At 37.4% G+C, this 22,294-nt stretch overlaps 1 protein-coding gene across 2 annotated transcripts; it reads left to right on the top strand.

The window, feature by feature from the left end:
* The first annotated feature begins 204 nt into the window (after window positions 1-204).
* On the top strand, window positions 205-22,141 carry LOC107708674 (anosmin-1-like). Of its 2 annotated transcripts, none has more exons than XM_016512967.1 (14): window positions 205-461; window positions 4,714-4,761; window positions 11,357-11,419; window positions 12,468-12,690; window positions 13,383-13,567; window positions 13,969-14,098; window positions 14,287-14,483; window positions 16,345-16,486; window positions 16,630-16,746; window positions 18,109-18,197; window positions 18,686-18,857; window positions 19,609-19,826; window positions 20,667-20,811; window positions 21,156-22,141. In XM_016512967.1, exons 1-14 carry the CDS (start codon window positions 282-284, stop codon window positions 21,203-21,205), a joined length of 1,959 nt encoding a protein of 652 aa, XP_016368453.1. In that variant the 5' UTR covers window positions 205-281; the 3' UTR covers window positions 21,206-22,141. The 2 variants fall into 2 exon arrangements, with proteins under 2 accessions (XP_016368453.1, XP_016368452.1); XM_016512966.1 differs by having other exon boundaries at window positions 19,606-19,826.
* The last annotated feature ends 153 nt before the right edge of the window (window positions 22,142-22,294 follow it).

Raw genomic sequence — 22,294 nt, 5'->3', positions numbered from 1 at the left:
TAAACAGTTGTGTTCTGTTCAGCCATGAAGTGAGCAATCCACAGAGCATCGAGCTGTGTACAGTATCTTCTCCACTGAACAGCTGCTGTGTGCTGTCGGTGCACCTGATCCCGCGCGTCTCACGGGCGCATTCCTTGGCCAATAGCAGCGCGCGTCTCTGCGCAGGCCTCGCCCACACGCGCTCATTGAACTTTCATTATTTGCATCAAGCGCCCCCACATCCACTTTTACTTTCACGCTCTTCGGCAGACGGTTCAACAGAGCACTTTGTGTTGGTCAAGATGCGCGACGCGCTCGCCGGTTTGTGCATTGGGATTATACTGTTATTAAACAGCGGGTTTGTGGTTATGAGGAGGCAGGACTCGTCTTCAGCTCTCGGCAGTATTTTCCGAACGAGGTGCGCCGCCAGGTGCCTGAGCCTTCACAGCACGCGCATCGCTCTCTCTCCAAGACATTTCCAGGTAAGGAAGAAAAAAGTTGAAAAAAGTGAATGATATTGAGTGTTGTGCTCATATAGGCTATGTACCGAGTAAGATAATCAGATATAAATAAATAAATGCCTTCCACTGCCTCATTTATTACTAATAATCAACTTATATTGATTTTTTCCCCCACAACAGATACAGATTATGTTTAGCTTTAAGTGACCGATAATACTGTTTTAATTGATAATACTAGCTAATTGAAATGAATAATAATTGATTGCACTGATCTGTCATTGATATTAGTGATGTTATTGTTTTACTTCTGCTTTTGGCACACAGTATTATAATATTAAATTGTATTGCAATTGTACTGTAATACTACATTTATTAAAAGCATAATATGTATTATTATTATTATTATTGTTGCTGTTGTTATGCAATGTGAATTTTGGATATTAAATGCAAAAACGGTCTAAATTCATGGTCTCAAAATGGTCAGGAGGAAGAGCTAAGATTGAATGGTTGTAAAAGTATAGAAATTATACAAATAATATGTTAAATAAGTTACTTATTTAAGCTCATATATATATATATATATATATACAGTATATGCACACATATACACACAGGGTGAATTTATATGTATAAAAAAACGGTTGATCTAATATTACTGATAATTTAATGACAAAAAGACTATTCAGTGGCATGTTATCTGATGGTCCATTTACACACAGATTTCTTTATCTTGGAGATAAAGAAATCTGTGTGTAAATGGACCATCATTCTACACCTCAGATCAACTAAAGCCGCTTTCTTTAGTTAAATGACAGTTATTTGTAGAGTTATACCCTTAGTGAACACAAGCAAACTCACTCACCAGCTCATCCATTTGAATTCCTAAGTATTCACCCAGAGGAGTTCTGTCTATAAACAAACAGATGCACAGGATTGGAAAACTGGAGGCACAACTGTACAAATCTCTGCCAGCCCCAGTCTCAACACAGCGGTTGGGGTTTTCATTAGAAGTTTAAAGTTACTTGCTTCTCTGTTTATGTTGGTTATGACAGACCGTGGGAGGGTTTGGGTGGGAGTGTAGAAGAGGAGTGTGTTTTAGAGGCTTCCTTTGTGTATGTGTGTGCGCATGCCTTATATGTTTATGTGTGCTTATGTGTGTGCACATAGATATGTGGAGGGGGATCTTTGTGCGTGTGTCTGCACTTTTTGTCTGCTGTCAACAAACTCCCTTGTTACTGTGATTATATTCATCCTCGTGTCATTCCTGATCTTTATCATGAGCACCGACATCCGACCCAGAAATAGACTAGCTAGATATTCAAATTCATTTAAAATTCTATTGCTGAAATTCTGTAACATTGCAGCTATTTTATTGAGTGTTTATTATTAAAAAAGCTGACTGAGTGATTGTCAAACATTATTCAGTATCAACAGTACTATTCCCTTTATTATTGTTCCATGCATAGGCTAATATGATTCAGAATAATAACTTCAAGGTGTTTTTGGCATACTAAACCTTTAAACATGGACTAAACCAATGTCTGTAATTACCCGGACCTTTAAAAGACATCCAATAAAAATCCTCCAGATCTATATATCCATTCAAATGAAATCATCTCCTATCTTCAAATGCCCTGTCAATGTCTTCTTGTTATCTGGGCCAGACATCAGCGCAAAAGGAAGCTATGCACATCAGTCTCTGTTATCAATTGCTTTATTCTACAGCAAGCTGTCCATCTGGAGATGCTATCAAATTAGACACTGGTCTAGAAGCTCCTCATTGTCTTCACTGATTCCACAATGCGTTCAAAGCCTTCCAGAGCTCAAACAGCAGCTAGTGTTCCTGAACAGCTGCCTTCATTCTGCTGTCCGAGAAGGGACTGACCCAGAATGAATGCTTTTCATATCTGCTGATCATTGTCTTCGTGTCCACATCCCTAAAGCCCACTTACGCTGTCTCCCGAGGGGGGAAGCCATTTTGGCAATTATCCCCCTTCCTCTAGTATCGAATGGAGATCGGGGTCATAGGTTAATTTGAATGGGCTGAGCTGAATGTCAAGTTGTGCTTTAACATCGAGCTATGAGGAGCTATCACTGATGATTAATGATTACGGGAAATTAGAGAGTATTTATGTGGTTCGGAGAACGTCTGATCTGTCAGCGTTATGCAGACAGTTACGTGGAAATACACAAATCTTTCAGCTGTCTCAATATCCTGTTTGACTGCCATTGTTTTGTCATTTGATCTTCAGTCCATGCTTCACTCGATCTTAACTTTTTTCCCAGGCTCCAATAGTTAGTTTTAGAAGTATAGTTTTAGTACTTCATAATATAGAAGTGTAGTACATAATTATAAAGTAAAGAAATTGGGTCAATGGCGTGACAAAGGAAGCTATGCACATCAGTCTCTGTTATCAATTGCTTTATTCTACAGCAAGCTGTCCATCTGGAGATGCTATCAAATTAGACACTGGTCTAGAAGCTCCTCATTGTCTTCACTGATTCCACAATGCGTTCAAAGCCTTCCAGAGCTCAAACAGCAGCTAGTGTTCCTGAACAGCTGCCTTCATTCTGCTGTCCGAGAAGGGACTGACCCAGAATGAATGCTTTTCATATCTGCTGATCATTGTCTTCGTGTCCACATCCCTAAAGCCCACTTACGCTGTCTCCCGAGGGGGGAAGCCATTTTGGCAATTATCCCCCTTCCTCTAGTATCGAATGGAGATCGGGGTCATAGGTTAATTTGAATGGGCTGAGCTGAATGTCAAGTTGTGCTTTAACATCGAGCTATGAGGAGCTATCACTGATGATTAATGATTACGGGAAATTAGAGAGTATTTATGTGGTTCGGAGAACGTCTGATCTGTCAGCGTTATGCAGAAAGTTACGTGGAAATACACAAATCTTTCAGCTGTCTCAATATCCTGTTTGACTTTTTTCTGTTCCATTCATTTGTTCAAAAATACAATAAAAATGCAATTTGTGCTTACAGTAACTTGAATACATATTTAAGGATGATCATGACTTTTACAAAGGGTGATGCAACTATCCTCATTAAGGACATTTTTTAAGAAGAAAACCTTATTACCTGCCAAATCAGAGTCATATGGAGTGACAAACAAAATCTTGTGGTCTAACCAACACAAAGAAAATTAAGAAAAAATAAACTTAGGCTATTAATAAGGTCAATATGTCTCCTAAAATATCAGGTAATTTGAAGTTTTTATGATGGTTAATTCAGGTTGTAAAATTGTAATGATAAAAATGTAATGATATTTATAAATTGATAGAAATTGATCTAAATTTAATTCCTGATATTTGTTTAAAAGTCTTTTTACCTTAGATAATATAGTTATGTGCTTGTTTGTTTATTTATTTATTTTTATGCGTTCATGTGTGTTAGGTGTGTCATGTGTTAGGAAAATCTATTATTACTTTTTATTTGATGGTTACACCACATGATAAATAAACACACACACACACACACACACACACACATATATATATATATATTTATTATCATGTATGCTCTTATACGTCATTGACCCAATACCAGTTATTATATGAGAATATGTTTTCTGCAGTTCAGATGTGAGCACATGCATAACGTGCAAGTGAACAAACCATGCTTAGGCTGCTGACTAGTCCACTGATCCCACCACAGGCCAAAATGGATTTGTATAGCTCTATTCCCCACAGTGGCATAGTCACAAGATCTAGCAGCAATAATATTTTGGTTACTTTAGAGTCCCCACCATGTGCAATAAAATATACAGTGCATTATATAGGTTTTATCCTTTTTTGTTATTGTACTATATGATACCCATTATTCTGAACCCAGCTCGACTGGCCAGGGGCGCAATCCTGTGCTCTGCCAATCAAATATGCTGCATATAAGCTAGTGTTATTCAGATAAGCCAAACTCTTTGACAATTCCTGACACGCTACAGAACATTCCGAGATCTGCTATGCAAACAAGTTTGTGATTCCAGGTGCCGATGAGTGATTTCTGCCGTTTCTGTGCTCGGGTGCCCTGGCTAGTCTTCTTAATAAGGGAGGGGACCTGTTCTGGTTTATGAGCAATTTTACATTGCCGTAGTCAGGGCGGTGTTTTTAAATAAGAGTAATGCCTTCATAATAGGACACTTCCTTTTTAAAGCCTCTCTGCTCAGCAGGGGCACATTAAAATAACGCAATTCAAATGAGGCTGTCTGATGTGACTGGTGATTACAGCATTCTGACACGCAATTCCATCTGTCTCTTCTGTCCGCAGAGTAATGGATCCCTTGGATGGTGTCAGAGCCATAAACAGTGTGCAAAGGTAATTTCTGTCAAAATTACACAGCATTTCACAGCAGCTTGACATAAAAGCCAACACAGATCTGTCGCTGTAAAACATTGGTATGCCTGCGCACCTCCTGTAATGACATCATACATCATCGTAAAAGCTACTGTATTTGTCAGCTATCGCCTTGGACTATTATATCTGTGCTAGCTGGTTGTCGTACAGAAATTAGATTATGATTCACTAGCAAAGCTGGAGTTCACGTCTGTAATGAGACTGATACAAATGGAGTCGAAAGGCTATGTGTTTTGATTTGCGTTATATACAGCCGGTGTTATTTTCCTTTTTCACTTCAAGGCGAAATGCTAATTTCAGTAAAGAACTCAACCCACTTTTCTTAATGAGGACATTAACATGCTCTAGCAGCCTAGTCATTAAATAATAATAATATGCCGGTAGCACGGGGGGAATAGAGCTGACATGTTGCCAATGCAGATTTTCCACACATTTCACTGTGGTATTATGTAAAGCTCCCTTTGATGTATTGTTAAAGAGGAGGGCCGCTTTCCTTTCAATGCTCTGCGCTTGCATTCCTTTACATATCAACCAGCTATTGCAGTCCGAACAATGCCGCACAGAAAACCTTCTTGAATGTACATCTGGACGTTTAAAAAAATGTCGAAACAGTTCATGATTGTGCATGTTACGGTTAAGTGCCTAAGCAGACTTTTCATGGCTTGAGGGGCGGCTTTAAGGATTTGAGATCTTTAATGCATTGATGTATGTGTGCATATGGTTGGAAAGAGTGCAGTACGTGTTTTCATATCACCCTCGGGGTAAGTTCACTGGAACAGCCAGGGTTCTGACCTCTCTTCTACGATCCATGAAAACATTTGGCCAACTGGTTCATGGATTTTTACTGCGTTCTCCAGAGAGTTTCTTCCGTTGGATTCAAACGAGGACAATGCCTTTTAAACTCTTTCTGCTCATTATACAGGATCCACAGTCAGTCAGAAGCCCAGATGCTTCATGACAGTGTGCTTTTGAAACCCTATGTGTCTCAAATAATGTGGTTAGTTTTGTCATTATGAGAAGAGATGTACAAAACTACGTATTTTCTTATTTTGTGGGTTGTCTGAGTGCACAGACTTTCAGTAGGGTAACTTATATAACTTACACTCATATGTTTTTGGATAATGATTCTTATTATTATCAATGTTAAGAAACCCACTTAATATTTTTGTGGAAACCACATGCACTACTATTCAAAAGTTTATGGTAAGATTTAAAAAAAAAAAAATACAAAAAATTTGATTGAGTAATAAATTGAAATTGATTACTCAATCACATTTTGAGTATTTTTTCTCCTTTTGTTTTTAAATCTTACCACAAACTTTTGAATAGTATTGCATCACTATTTCCACAAAATATGAAGAAGATACATAGATAATAATCAGAAATGTTTCTTGAGCAGCAAATAAGCATAATGATTTCTGAAGGATCATGTGACACTGAAGTCTGGAGTAATGGCTGCTGACACTTCACCTTTGCATTGCAGGAATAAATTACATTTTAAAATATATTTTACTGTTGTAAAAAATTGTAGAATTTTAAAATTGAGAATATGCAACTTCTTTTTAGACTTAATGTGCAGAAAGTAAAATAGCATGTTAAAGCACAAGCACAGCACGCAGCGTTTTGTTTCTAATTATAAATGGTTTGCTCTTAGTACACTGAAATGTGTGTCATGTGTGTAATCTCCCATTAACATTTAGCCCATGGGATTCATGGCTTTAATAAAACTAAACTTATTTATGAGTCTCTGTGCACGATAAGTTTTTTGCACAACATCGATGGTTTGCTCTGGAATTACAGACCTCATTCACTTCCACTGGCTTTTATGCTAAAAGTGTTTAAATCTCACTACAAAGTGTGCACGTCTGATTAAAGAGCTGTATCATATCACTGCATACAGACACAAAGCAGACTGCAGCTTTTGTTTTCCTGACCTTGTTTCCCGCTTCATTCCAGAACTAGCATTTGCATTCAGCCTGTGTACACAAACAAGCATTAATACCCCTAATAGAGTGTTTACAAACTAGACTTGTGCTTCAAAATCCTGCCTCAGACATTAGATGTTCCTGCTCAGAAGCCAGTTCAGCGTTTTGTTTCTAATTATAAATGGTTTGCTCTTAGTACACTGAAATGTGTGTCATGTGTGTAATCTCCCATTAACATTTAGCCCATGGGATTCATGGCTTTAATAAAACTAAACTTATTTATGAGTCTCTGTGCACGATAAGTTTTTTGCACAACATCGATGGTTTGCTCTGGAATTACAGACCTCATTCACTTCCACTGGCTTTTATGCTAAAAGTGTTTAAATCTCACTACAAAGTGTGCACGTCTGATTAAAGAGCTGTATCATATCACTGCATACAGACACAAAGCAGACTGCAGCTTTTGTTTTCCTGACCTTGTTTCCCGCTTCATTCCAGAACTAGCATTTGCATTCAGCCTGTGTACACAAACAAGCATTAATACTCCTAATAGAGTGTTTACAAACTAGACTTGTGCTTCAAAATCCTGCCTCAGACATTAGATGTTCCTGCTCAGAAGCTAGTTGGTTAACTTGCTTCTTGCCTAGAATTGACCTAGTGGTCTCCTCTCATAAGCTTTTGAATTATAATAACTATACTCAGACAGCACTTGACCAGCTCTCCACTGAGGTACTCTTCAAAGCGATTAGCGTGCTATAACTACATACAGCAATTCCTCCATTTCAAACGACAAATGTTAAAGTACACAGACGGCCCTCAAATCGAAGATCTGCTCTTGAAAGTTATTATGCTTCCGCAGCAAGTGGCCTTTAGGCATTTGATATTCAAATGCCACCGAAATAATTAGTGTGCCTTGACAATTCTCTTACCCTCCAGTCTAATCGCTGGTTCAAGTATTAATGCTGCAGCATCAATGCAATTGCAAAACAGAGAGTGCAAGCAATTTTCATGACATGGGCAAGATTTCAATTACAGTTGCTCTACATAATTTGCTGAGGCTGGCAAAGTGAGCGTCTCAGTGCTAGTTTAAACAAGGATTGGAACCTTCTTTTGTAACTGCAATTTGGCCGAATGTTTGCCACAGACATGGCTGGGATTCTCACATTCCATCCTAGCATTAAACACCCAAAGCAAGCATCGTCCAAACTCACTTATAGAGGGCGCCATGTCAGATTTTTCCATTTTATTCAAAAGAGACAGGTCTTATTTTTCACCTAATGCTAAAAAGTACAAAACTTGTCTGGGTTTGTTCAAGGGCAATGCATCTTAGCTGAACTGGAACTCACCCAAGGCTTCTCCTCAGCTCAATCTCTATGTCCGCAGCTCCTAAATAACCTTTATTTTGTACGGTAGAAGGGAATGCTTGATTTGAGACTGAAATGGGGCGGAAAACTAACTGGCGCTAGGCTACAATAAAGACACTGGGAGCGAACGCTTTCATGGAGATTACAGGTGCCTCACGGACAAAAGAGTAGTGGGTTTGGCACAAGCCAAAAGGTGGCTTTAGAAAGGTGAAAGCCATTTAAACCCAGCATTGCAGGATTGGAAAACTTTAAGTGATTTATAGCTTAGATCTGTGCTGTGCTTTTTCCACCAACATGCAATGCATCATAAAGGGCCGCTACACAAAGGGAATGAGCCATTGAGTGCTGTATTTGAGAGACTGATAAATGAGACTAGGGTTGTGAATGTGGCGATCCTCAGAATAAGCTATTGTTTACAGTGGTTTAGGTTTAAGTGTGAGGGTGAATGAGATTGTAGTTTATAAAGAGGCCAATGAATCTACTTGTCATATGAGGTATGAATAATATCTGATCAATTATAAAGTGTGTGGGTAGGAGGTAATTTTCCTGCATCGACATCAGCATTGCACAAAAACGCATTACCTGCAGAGTATTAAGCGAGGAGACGTAGATGTGTATCAAATACTGCATTATATATTGCATATGGTGCTGCAGAATCAATGTAATGAAGAAGACTCAACAGTTTTTATCTGATAGAAGTATAATAAGTTTAAAAATCATGTTAATAATTTATGTGTGGATCAAATAACATGTCCATGATAAAGAAAAGGGATAATCATCATCATCATCATCATCATTAAATTCTTTAAATGAGACAATTTTCTTTATTATTATATTTATTCTTAATTATTATTATATTGGGAAAAATAAATTGGTTGTAATTGCAACTTCAATATCAAGTATAAATCAGCTTTACAGGAAACAATACAGTGTCATGATTTGAAATCAGTCTAATTCACTTGTTCTCATTCAATAGTATAAAGTACTTTTTATAAAAATAAAAAAATATTAATGAATAGATCTGGACATGAAAATAAGGGGCATTGATCTCTGTAACTCCAGTCATTTCATACTAATTGGCTTGTGTTTTACACTTATTGCAAATGATAAACATGCAGTAAACGTTAGTACTGCATAAGGTCTAGACTGTAAATTAAACTTTAATTATGCAATGCTTGAAATGTCATTGTTTTATTTCATGTGGCATAATGTGGTGTGCATGATGAAGTTAATAATTTATGTGTGGATCAAATAACATGTCCATGATAAAGAAAAGGGATAATCATCATCATCATCATCATCATTAAATTCTTTAAATGAGACAATTTTCTTTATTATTATATTTATTCTTAATTATTATTATATTGGGAAAAATAAATTGGTTGTAATTGCAACTTCAATATCAAGTATAAATCAGCTTTACAGGAAACAATACAGTGTCATGATTTGAAATCAGTCTAATTCACTTGTTCTCATTCAATAGTATAAAGTACTTTTTATAAAAATAAAAAAATATTAATGAATAGGACATGAAAATAAGGGGCATTGATCTCTGTAACTCCAGTCATTTCATACTAATTGGCTTGTGTTTTACACTTATTGCAAATGATAAACGTAGTAAACGTTAGTACTGCATAAGGTCTAGACTGTAAATTAAACTTTAATTATGCAATGCTTGAAATGTCATTGTTTTATTTCATGTGGCATAATGTGGTGTGCATGATGAATTGATATTTGCACGCATGGGAAACAGAAGCAGGCAAAGCTGAATTCTCTCAGCTGCACAGGCGACTCTGAGACAGCGTTTCGTGTGTTGGAGCACACAAGCTCCAGGCGATCTCAGCAGGGCTCTGGCCGCTCTGAGCTCCATAAAACTGCCTCCTCTGCTGCCTCTAACTGCCCCTGTGCCTCTCCCATTATTCATAGTTTCCGATGACCGCGCCACCCGAGCCAGAGCAGTCTTTAAAAGGTGTGCATTTTTACTGCCCTCCCAGATAAATGTGTTTCCCACTCTCATTCTCACTCAGAAACATCGCCCCAGGATAACATTGGTTCCCTCTGACACAAACACACATATATTAACAATTTACACAGGCACGCACACACCAACATACACACACCTTATCGTTTCCTCCTGATACTAAATCCCTGGATTAACAAGCATTTTAATGTGAAACTCTCTCTAACTGACATCTGCAGAATCTTTCCTTCGGAAGGAAGTGTACGTTTTCCCAAGGTGGTGGTAAAGGTCCATTCATGCTGTTCTGAAAATGTGACCATTGGAGTAAAGACGGCTACTAGATCAGCGTAATGTGTAATGTTCACATCTCGTTCCCAGCATGCTCCTGCAGAGCAATGTTTAGCCCCAGCGCTATAGTGACCGCTGTGTCTCATCGTGGCATGAAATTGGAAATGTGAATTCCCCAGAGGCAGCCACGCTCACTCATGCAGGAAGTGAAGTGTCAAATTTATGGAAAGGAGAATAGAAGATGAGAGAGTGAGTGAAGGAGAAAGAGCAAAGGAGAGAGGCAGGTGTAGACATCGAAATGAAAGAATTTGGCATGTGATTTAAATGCTGAATGCAAATGTCAGTGATCGGAAAACGTTCAGGGATCTCTCTGCTGACACTTCCAAGTTGCTGAGAAGGTAATGACAGACTTCAAACACCTACGAAATGATGTATGATCAAAAACAACAAAAAAATGATATAAGAACCTTTGTGTGAATGATTTGCGAACTATAAAAATGCTGACTGCGAATCAGATCAGCAGCAACGAATATCAGATTTTCACTACACGATTAGCACAGCCGAAAGAGTTCACGATTATGATGTTATTGCGATATCTATAGTACTTTTGGGAAAATATGCATTATGCTGTTAGTCAAATTCATCTTTAACTCCCACATTGGCAAGCTAACTTTTGTCAGATGTGGGTAGAGTAACTTGTTTTTGTCTGCCATCTCCTCCAACATAATTTTGTGTGGCAGTTGTAACTACACATTGCATCTATTTCTTATTTCTGTTTTGGAGTGTCAACCAATTACAAGTGATGGTTTATTTATGGTATTAGTGTGTAATATTACCATGATATCAATATATTTTTTTAAATATCCTGGTTATTGTCACAAGCGGTATATTGTGATACCCCTGCACAGAGTAAATGCTTTTGACTTTAACATATTTGACTGTGATTGTATGAAAAATAGTAATACCAGAGTCATACGAAACTGCTTCCTGATACTCAGACCTCTGCTGTCTGTTCACAGTGCCTGGAGCCATGCAAAGACTCCTGGGAGTTGAAAGACGGACCTTGTCGAGATTTATGTGAGGTACAGACCGCAGCATTCTTAACAGATCTAGTAGTTTCTGGGATGTGCTCTCAACAAGAAAGAAAAAAAAAACCTGACCTTGGTGTTCTGGTTTTCCAAATATTAATCCTCTTTTGTTTTTCCTGACAGACTTGGCTACCGTTTAAGTGGTCTCCCATTGTTCAACATGATAATGTTTTGCTCTGATCTTCTTTTGAAACAGTCTGATAATTTCTTTGATAATTTCTCTTTGGTCTTGAATCCTGTTATTGTGGCGTTTCTCTACAATTTAAAACTCTTGGCTTAGTAACATCTAGCTTTTCCTGTTTCTTTGGCCATGAATGCACTGTTGAGGGCAATGGGGACTTAAAACAATGAATATTAGTTCTTTCATTTGCCAGTATTGATCAGGACCTTCATCCATCATTTTAGACTTGTATAAGATTAAGCAACATGAAATCCACTCATTCACAACGCATGTAAATCTTGTAATCATCTTGTGTTGAACATAGTGCCAAAAACAAGAAAATCCATTCCCAAAGCCAGCTGAAAAACAATACACCTTTCATATAGATTTAAACTGCATGTGAAAGTCTACATTTTTTATGTAGAACCTATCTTAGACCATTTTTTTTTTCTCTGAAAACATTTTCAGTAATATAATTTTCAATAATTACATTTCCAATATAAGATGGGATAGGCTCCATGAATCTCTATGGCCGTACATAGAACAAGCTTGTTTGGAAAATAAATGAATGGATGAATATTATGTTATGTTATGTTATGTTATGTTATGTTATGCTATGCTATGCTATGCTATGCTATGTTATGTTACCTTTCCCGCAATAATATAAGTTAAATTAATGTAAGTTAATATATAAGCTGTAGACACACAGGTTATATGTAAAAATACATACATGCATGCATATGGTGTGACTGAATGGGACTCAAAGTGTGCAGAATCCAAAATCCATAGACAAATTAATGTCACATAAATTAATTGCTAGGTTGTAAGACTGTGATATGCAGGTGTTAAAGTTTGGTCCTGTACACTATGACATCTCCTCAGCACGCATTTCCCAAGCGTCACGGCGAGTGTGTGATGAGCTGTGAGTTCCTGCGATCAGTGATGGTGGTGAAACAGGGTGACTGTCCTGCGCCAGAGAGAGCCAGTGGCTTTGCAGCTGCCTGTGTGGAGGGATGTGAGGAAGATGGAGAGTGTTCAGCCCAGAAGAAATGCTGCCCAAATGGCTGTGGACACACATGCCAGTCCCCTAAGAACCTCTACAGGGGTAAGACCTGCTACTGAACCTGATGATAGATAGCTGACTTAACCCAGTTATCACTTAGATTTGAACCCCAGCTGTGGACGATACCATTAAAGTTGTACCTTTTTGCATTTTATCCCTGCTATCTGGAGTGAATAGCTGTTACAGGAATAGTTCACCCAAAATTTTAAATTGGCTGAAAATGTTATCACTATTAGGCCATCTGAGATGTAGATGACTTTATTTCTTCATGGAAACAGATTTGGAGAAATTTAGCATTACATCACTTGCTCACCAATAGATCCTCTGTAGTGAATGGGTGCCGTCAGAATGAGAGTTCAAACAGCTGATAAAAACATCACAATAATCCACAAGTAAAGTAAAAAATGGAGTCAAAAACTGATACAGAACCACTGATATAACTCTTAACATCTCATGTTTCATTTTTCTTACACATTAAAAAAGTGTTTTGTTTCAAAATGTAAGAAATGTGCTGAAAATAACCACAATTGGATTTTTGGAAAACATGCAGATTGGATTATCATGTGTCATATATCCTTTGAAGGGTCACAGCAGATAGAAAACAACAAGCATATTTGTTGTGCAAACTAAAGCAAGTATGAATATATTGTTCTTGATAAACTACTGGATGTAATAAAGGCATATCCAGATTGTTCTTTCTCAGGTTGAGATTTGCTGTTCTTCTTTACCTTCAGGTGCTCCTCTGAAGCCCAGGAAGGAGCTGGTCTTTGAAGAGCTGGAGTCTGGAATGTTCGAAGTGCGCTGGTCCTCCAAGTTCAATGTGTCAGCGGAGCCGGTGCTAAATGTTCTGCAGAGGAGGTGGAACTACGGCATCCACCCCAGTGAGGATGGAGCAACTGAGTGGCAAGTGGTGGCTAGAGTAAGTGTGTGTGTGTGTGTGTGTGTGTGTGTGTGTGTGTTACCTGGTCTTCAATAAAGGTTGCTAGGAGGTCCACTACCATACTGCACGTGATTTGAAAATTATGGTTTCATCTTTCAGTACATTTTTGTGAGAAAAAAAAATACATTAAACAAAAAATAGATCACATACAATTACAATTCATTTATCACATGTAACTATATATTTAAAATAATTTATAATGCAAATAATAAAACATTTACCAGAACAACATATGGTAACAAACATAAAATGAAATTCTTAATTTCCCTTGGGATCCTTGCACTATTTCAGTATATATTCAGTCATCTTTTTAATTTAATTTCCTTCAGTCATTTATATGCTCCCTTCTACACTCATTCATCTGTGTTTCTGTACTGTAGACATCAGAAGAGCGTGTGTGGCTGACGGACATCCGGCCCGGTCGCTGGTACCAGTTCAGAGTGGCAGCGGTCAATGTTCATGGAACCAGAGGATACACCACACCCAGCAGACACTTCAGATCCTCTAAAGGTGAGAACTAGAAACTGTAATCTAATGGCATCCTATTAGGATCTACTTTAGCATAATAAATAATAATAATCATTTATATAATGCATGTTATCCTTTCTCATCTTATTTAGATTTGATATTATTATCTGAAATGCCTGCACTGTAACCTTTTGCTAATTTTTATTCCCCCTTATTTCACCCTCTCTCAGATCCTGCCCCTCCCCCGGCACCGTCTGAACTTCATGTCAGTGACATGACCTTTGGTGCAGATCGCTCTGTGTCTGTCCACCTCAGCTGGAGCATGTCTACAGATTTAGACATCCCTGTTAACCACTACAAACTCTCCTGGAGCTGTTCTGACCATACTACGCCATCCAAACTCAAGAGGAGACAGACTACAAATGGGGTAATTCATCTGGTCTGCCCACACACTCCCTCTCTGGCCATTCGCTTTTTCTCTCGGCATTTTACGCTTTCATTTTCTCATATATTGGATTGTTCCCAAAACCCCTCAAGGGTTAAGCTTCCCAGCCCCCTCTTTCAGCAAGCCACAACAAATTAGAAATCTTAGTGCAAATAAGTGCAAGATAAACAACTCAGGATTGGGCCTTTGATCACACCAAGCCCTATTTTCAAGGGCTTCAGACACCAAACTAGGGTGGTACAGTATTGCATCACCACTCTTGGCAAATGCAAACATTTCTGGGCTCCATTTGATACACAGCCAAAAACAGCATATCAATTCTAGTTGTGCTTGAGAAAAGGAAATCTCTCAATAGCAGCTGAATTGTTTTTCTTTCAGTGAGATCATGTTGAAGAGTTTATTTTTTTCCTTCTTTAGGAATCCAAGAGATGGCAGTTGATTCATATTTGCATTTGAGGGCTCTGTCAGTTGAGGGACATGGAAATTTCCTCAGAAAATGACATTTTTTAAATAGCTGCTGAGTGAATGCGGACGAATGTAAACCACGCTCCTTTTACTGTTTGGCTCTGCAAGATGATAGGAAAAAAATATGCTGAAAATTGATTTTAAACAGATTACTCTGTTTAGTGCACAGTGATTATAAGATTACAACAAATTCTGATAACTTCACAGTTCTTTTCTGGCGTACTCTATTACTGTGATTAATAGTATTATTAATATTAAACTGTAACTCAGCTACAGTATTAGATCTCATGTTATTGGACTAAAGCAACCCACTGTGGGTTGATTTTGGAGATTTTTTAATTGGTATGATACATTTTTTGAATATTTTTATTATCTACAAAAGTTGTACATTATACACTAACATTAAAGTATTTTTGAGGTCAGCATGTTTCTTTTTTGAAAGAAGATTCTTATGTAATAATAATAATAGTTTCCACTGAATACTTGTGTGACACATTAATGCTAATTTGATGCTGCCAGAATTTGACTGAGCAGCAGGCCCATAAATTAAAATGAGTAAATTATTATTATTTTTTTCAAAGAGCTGTTCACTGAAAGGTTCTTTGGATTCTTCTATGGAATCATTGCAAACATTCTTTTTGGAACATTTATTTTTAAGCAGTTTTCTTTTATTTGGCAGTTTATAGTCAGTTATCCCTGTTGAAAAAAACAGCATATGCTGGTTAGGTATGTTTTGAAGCATGGCTGCTGGTTTAAGCTGGTCCTTAGCTGGTCATGAGCTGGTTTAAGCTGGTTCTTAGCTGGTCATGTGCTGGTCCTAAGCACATAACCAGCTTGAACCAGCTCATGACCAGCTAAGAACCAATTTAAACCAGCTCAAACCAGCAGCCATGCTTCGAAACATACATAACCAGCATATGCTGGATTTTTCAACAGGGATACTTTCAGATGGCATATTAAAGCTTCCTAAATTATCCAGGCAGACCGATAAGCGATAAGGGGTTTTCTCTTTTTTCTTGTCAGTATGTTTATTTGATTAATATTCCCTTATCTCACATGCAAATTTAGTCCAAAGATAAATTGCTCCCAATACTGACCATTAAACCAGCTGAAGTTGATTCTGGATCTGCTCCAGAAGAGCATGTACTTTGCATGCTCTTTTTGTGATTGGGGTTCACCAAGGATTAACAAATACAATATTTTTCGCATGCATAAGGTGCTGTTTTGTATGGCCCTCTACCTAAAATGAGATTATTGGGTAGTTAAAAATTCTACATGGATTTACCTTCCATTTCCATTCGTTCTCTCTTTCTTTTGTTTTGGATTTGGATTGCCGTGACTATACTAATCCTTGCCTGTGGGTTTTGTGTGTGTGCAGGATTTTACCTATGCTGAGCTGGATGACTTGAGAGAGAACAGGAGTTACACTGTGGAGTTGCAGGCGGTTTCATACTGGGGTCAGGTCCCTCTCAAGAGCTCCAAGGCCATTTTTCAGTTTACTACAAGCCAAAGACAATCTGGTACAAAACTATTTAATTGCTGTACGTTTTTTTGCTTGATACATAACAGCTCTCATTTGGGTGTTGTGAAATACAGTGAAAACAGCTGTAAATGTTTTCCATTTGCAACGTTATACTTTTCCCCCATATTTGATGTCATGCAGATTTGGAACCCACAGACAGCCCGGTCTTTATAAAACCCCAGTCAGACCTATTAGACGTGGGCACTCCGTTCTATCAAGATGGACAGCTTCAGGTCCGGGTCTACTGGAAAAAGAAAGGTATGACATACACAATAGACCACATCTTTCATCTGTAAATCAGTCCTGTTCCTGTCTTCCTTCCTCAATGCTATGCTATGTAATTATGTAAACATAGTGCTAATTAAAGAGTTAAGAATCAGAATTATATGTAATTAAATGAAGAACAATAGCTCTTTGTTTGTGATAAGAACCATTCTTGAAATAAGTGTGGAGCTGTTTGTGTGCTAACATGAGCAGATGAGGCATGTCTCAGCCTAACTTCGCATGCAGCAAATTACATTTAAACCGTTTCGTTCTGTCAATGAGTGATGAGATAATCCCACATTAAACTCACAAATGAAAACTGTCACAGAAACGAAAACATTTTACTCATACAAAGCCATGTAAAATGATGCTTGAAATCTTGTCATTGACCTTTGTTTTGAATTTCAATAATTTAAGAGTCGCACTGGCCACATGTCAAATCCCTTAATCTCTCTAATGCATGTCCAGCAGATTTATCTCATACTGATCTGTCAGGCACATTATCAAGATTGCTTTGCTTTGCATATTTTGCGTTGTTTTGCATATTTTCTGGATGAATAAAAAGCATGGATCTCTACAGGGCGTATCACTGGTTTGAATAGATCATTACTGATGATTATCAGTGAATATTTAACTGTTCGTTTACTGATAATGAGATTTAAAAAAAAGTTTAATAATGCAATGAAAGGCTTATCCAAGTTTTTAAATATTTATAAAAAACATTCAGATGTGTTGAATGGGATAGTTCATACAAAGATGAACATTCTATCATCATTTAGGCCTACTCACGTTGTTTCAAACCAAGACTTTCTTTCTTCTGTGGAACACAAAAGAAGATATTTTGAAGAAATTTTTCACCGTTTTTGCTTATACATTGAAAGCCAGTGGGGTCTTAAATATCACTGATGACTTTAATTGTATTGACAAAAAAAAAAAAGAGGGAAAAAAAACATTGTTAAATATTTTCTTTGGTGTTCCAAAAAAGAAAGAAATTCAAATAATTTTGGATGACATGGGAGTGAGTAAATGATGACATTAAATTAAAAACTTAAGAAGTTTGAATTTCAATTTTTGGGTAAATTACAATTTCAAATCGCTAATATAAAATAACTTAAGTATCAGATAAAATGTGGCCAGCCTATACAAAATATCTGCCAGTCCATACAGTTGACATAGTTCCAAACAAGACCAAAGCATCAGTTTGCGTTTCACCAAGCAGCACACAGACTAAAAATCGGTCTGGAACAGCATACGTGAGTGGAGTGGAACAAAAGAAACTTCCCATCCCCCACTCAGAGCCCTCCATAATCATATTCAGAATCTGGCACTTCATATTTTGCCATCTCTCCTTTTCAGATCCCACCGTGAATCGTTACCGTGTGCAGTGGTCTCCGGAATTCTGCAGTCACAATGGATCCAGAACACAGGAGAAGCTCATCACCCAGGTAACCAGTCAGGAATGTGTCTTCTATCCTCCCTACAGGTGCGAGGCCACATTCTGACAGCTCATACATAAGATGCATTTCCAGGGAGAGTGTTCCTGTGGTGTTCATTGATCATTCATGGCGCATAACTCATTTCATTTGGAAGCACATCCACAGAAAGATTTCTTTACTAATTCGCAGAGAAATATGAGACAAAATATTTTTAACCATCCTTAGGTTATGATTTTTATCAGTGTAATTATGTAATTTACAATGTGAGAGATTGTGTTAAAGTCTTCGACATTGAAAAAGTGGAGAATATCTTTATCAGCATGAAAATAAATCTTTCCTGACATATGCAAAACATAAACTATAGATTTTCCCATTGTGGCCCACAGCTATGATGGATGTGGTGATAGGTGATCAGTCATCATATTTCTACTTGAATTCTTCTCAGTGGAGTTGGAACAAGGTCTCACTTTTTGCTCTCTTCTCATGTCACTGAGCAGGAGAATTTCGCCAGCCTTCCTGGACTTCAGTTCTCTTGCAAGTATAAGGTGATCATCCAGCCCGTAGGATCAAAGAGTAAAGCCCAGGCAGAAAGCACAACCTTCTACACCCCGTCCTGTGCTACCATCCAGAGCAAGAGTCCCAAACCCATCCCTTGCTCCACAGTCTCAGGTAATTCTGAGATTGAATTTCTGAGAACAAGATGACTATGTTGCTACAATTCTTTAGCGTAATTTACAAAACTGCTTTGTTTATGAGGTATGTTGGATCAAATGTGTGGGTCAATGACACATAAGAATGCCTATAGTTAAAAAACAGAAAAATCTTTTGCAAATTAGTTTGTCAAATTTCTTTATCATTGATTCATTGTTTAAAATACACACACACACACACACACACATACACACACACACACACACACATTACATATTTACATATTCCTTATACCTTGAATATTTGAGTGTACACACAAATTTTTTTTAATCATTAATTATTGTTTCTGCATGTTGGGTGGATCACTTAAATTTTGTTGCCATTTTTGTAAAAAAAAAAAAAAACAACCTAACCTAGAAATAATAATTTCTTATTAAAATAGATTATGCCAAACTTCTCAAGAAATTCTTGAGAAATTTCTTCTCAAGAGATTAACTAAAATTGGATTAATTTTGATTCAATTCAATTTGATTCAGTTCAGTTTAATTCAATTCAATTAAATTTTCATTTTGACATCAGGGCAGTTGTGACATTGTTACATATTTGACTCTATGCCCAGAAATCTCAAAATAATTTTAGTATTAAAATTCAGAAAAAAATAGCATCACTTTTTTTTTTTTTTGAGTGTTCTGCATTTAAGCCCTACACCTATTACTGGTATATGGTTTCACGTGTCTTATATGATTCTTTATGTTCTCTCAATCAGCAGTGGTTCCTCCAAAGGTCCTGGTCAAGGCAGAGAACCTGACAGCAGCGTTCTCCGTCTACATGGGGAATGTGACAGGCCTGTTCTCATGGGTGGTGGCCATGCCTCAACAGCCACAGCAGGTCACAGGATATCAGGTCACATGGGCAGAGGTCATCACAGAGAGCCGCAGAAATCATCTGCCCAACAGCCTCATATCCCAGTCTCAAATCCTGCCTCCAGTAAGTCACATTAATAATGATTGCTGGTCACAAGCATACAGTATGTTGTGTTTTGCACACTGTTCACCAGCATGGGATATATTTTCGTTTTGGGCATTAGTGTGCTGGTCCAGCAGTAAGACCACCAAACCAACATACTGTAGAATTCATACAGTTCTGAGTTGAATTCATACCATTCTAAACTCAGTTCATGCTGTTCTATTCTGGTTTCCATACATTATTTCAGAAACTAAGCCATACATGTATTGTATTCATTGTATTAATATCAAAAGTTCTTCTACAATGTAGCTATGTTTATTCTGGAGTTCTTCTACAATGTAGACTACTATTCAAAAGTTTGGTGTTTTTAAATATATTAATTCTTTTATTCAGTAAGGTCGCATTAATTGATCAAAAGTGACAATAAAGACAATTATGTTACAAAATATTTTTTAAATACTGTTCAATAAATACAAATAAATACAGTTCTTTTGGACTTCCTAATATCAGTTCCTATACAAATATGAAGCAGCACAACATTTTTCAATATTGGTAGTAATAATAAATGTTTCTTGAGCAGCAAATCAGCATATTAGAGCGATGTATGAAGGATCGTATTGTAAAATATATTCAAATGGAAAAGAGTTATTTTGAATTGTAATACTATTTCACAATATTACTGTTTTTACTGTATTTTTGATCAAATAAATGCAGCTTTGGTGAGCATAAGTGAGCATTTAAAAAATCTTTAATCTTTCAACCCCAAAACAATATTTTGAACAATAGTGTATTTGCATTTTTAATTCTTTCTTAGACTCAAATTTGAATATACTAAAATATCTTCTCTTTCTTCACAAACAGGAGCGTAATATCTTGGTAGTTTGTGGTCTTCAGTTGGCATCTCTCTACAGACTTGAGGTGCAGGTGATCACTGCAGGAGGACAAGGCCCAGCAACCTCCAGAACCTTCCAGACACCAGTTCACAGCAAGCCAGTCCTGCACTACAGTAAGTACTTAAACTTACAAGATGGCATTTGCGTACCTCCACAGCACATACTATTTTGGCATCATCGCTCTTACGTCACAATTTACCATTGAACATCTTTTGTGGTTTCTGTACCACACTGACCTCTCCAGTGCAAAGAACTGCAGCCCGATACTTAAATCTTAATAAGGGAGAGCTGAAAAGTCATTCTTGTTCGTCGGAAGGAAAAGGTCAGGGGTTGTATGAGAGGTTAAATGTCATGTGCAAGTGGCCCCAGCTCTTGATGTGCAGGTCAACCAATAAATCATGTAATTGAGATAAATTGCTTTTCCTCTCTTGACTCTAGTGTATATTTAACTTCGCAGAACCCAGGATTAAGAAACACCATCTAAGGTCGGTGATAGAACGGCACTGAAGACCACACTGCAATGAATCATCCTGGACCAGAACTGACTCCTCAGGAACACAGAGAGAACCAGACGAACCAAAGAACAGTTAATTGCGAATCGCGTTTCAGCCTGAGCCAGTCAGCTGCCTCATAACCCAACATGAGGACCTGCTGTAATCTGAAGATCAAATTTTGATTGACGTTACGATATTTAAAGCCCCAGTAATTTCCTGTGGGGGATCAGCTTCCACAAACTAATTAGAATTGAGTATACTACAAAGACTAGGGCATCAAAAGCAAAAGCCATAGGATAAAAACAAAACAAGTGCAAATACAAAAAAGGATTTGAAACTGTAACTTTGTGGTTATTTGCCTAAAAGACATGCTTTGATTTGCACCCTCCCTAAAAAACTGGTTACCCACACCCTAAGCGCTGCAAATGGAGCCTCTTTAATCCAATATTGCATGTGATGACTAATTTGGTTTGACTTGTAAATAAGCCTGTCTGACTCAATACAACTGTTTGTGGTTTTGCATGTGTTCGTTAAGCATGGAAATTTACTGTTTGTATCCCCTTTGTGTCAATAGCAACAAATGAGGAATCAATGAAAAAATATTGCAGCTCTTTAAAAAGAAAATGTCATTCAAGTTTATGAGGGTTTTGTGGGGTGTGTGCTCAATATGCTGTAGAGATATTTGTTTGCAGTCATGTAATTCCTGTATATACTGTATGTTTTTTATTTATTTATGTATGCAATTCAAATGTGTTATGTGGATTTGTAACTGTGTGAGTGCATGAATGTGTGTGTATGTGTGTGTGCGCGTGTTCCCCCAGCATCATTCACAAACTGACAAACCCTTGCAAGGAGATTTTGTATAAATATATTTGTAAATTTCCATAGATAATGAATATGAATGTACATATTTTATATGAATAAAGCTGTTAAACCTTGTTTCCCTTTACCAAGCTGGTTGTGTGTTTTGTAATTACAAGGCTGAATATAATGAAATGGGAGCGAACTGTTTATCTAAATTTATCACGCCACCTAAGCAATATTCACTCAAATCATGTATATTTAAAATGCACAAATAAAATCTCTATAAATATACATACGT

Source organism: Sinocyclocheilus rhinocerous, unplaced genomic scaffold (assembly GCF_001515625.1).
Source record: "Sinocyclocheilus rhinocerous isolate Xijiao unplaced genomic scaffold, SAMN03320098_v1.1 scaffold236, whole genome shotgun sequence".
Classification (NCBI taxonomy): domain Eukaryota; kingdom Metazoa; phylum Chordata; class Actinopteri; order Cypriniformes; family Cyprinidae; genus Sinocyclocheilus; species Sinocyclocheilus rhinocerous.
Note: the sequence above shows the minus strand (reverse complement) of the source record. Positions and strands in the feature narration are given on the sequence as shown.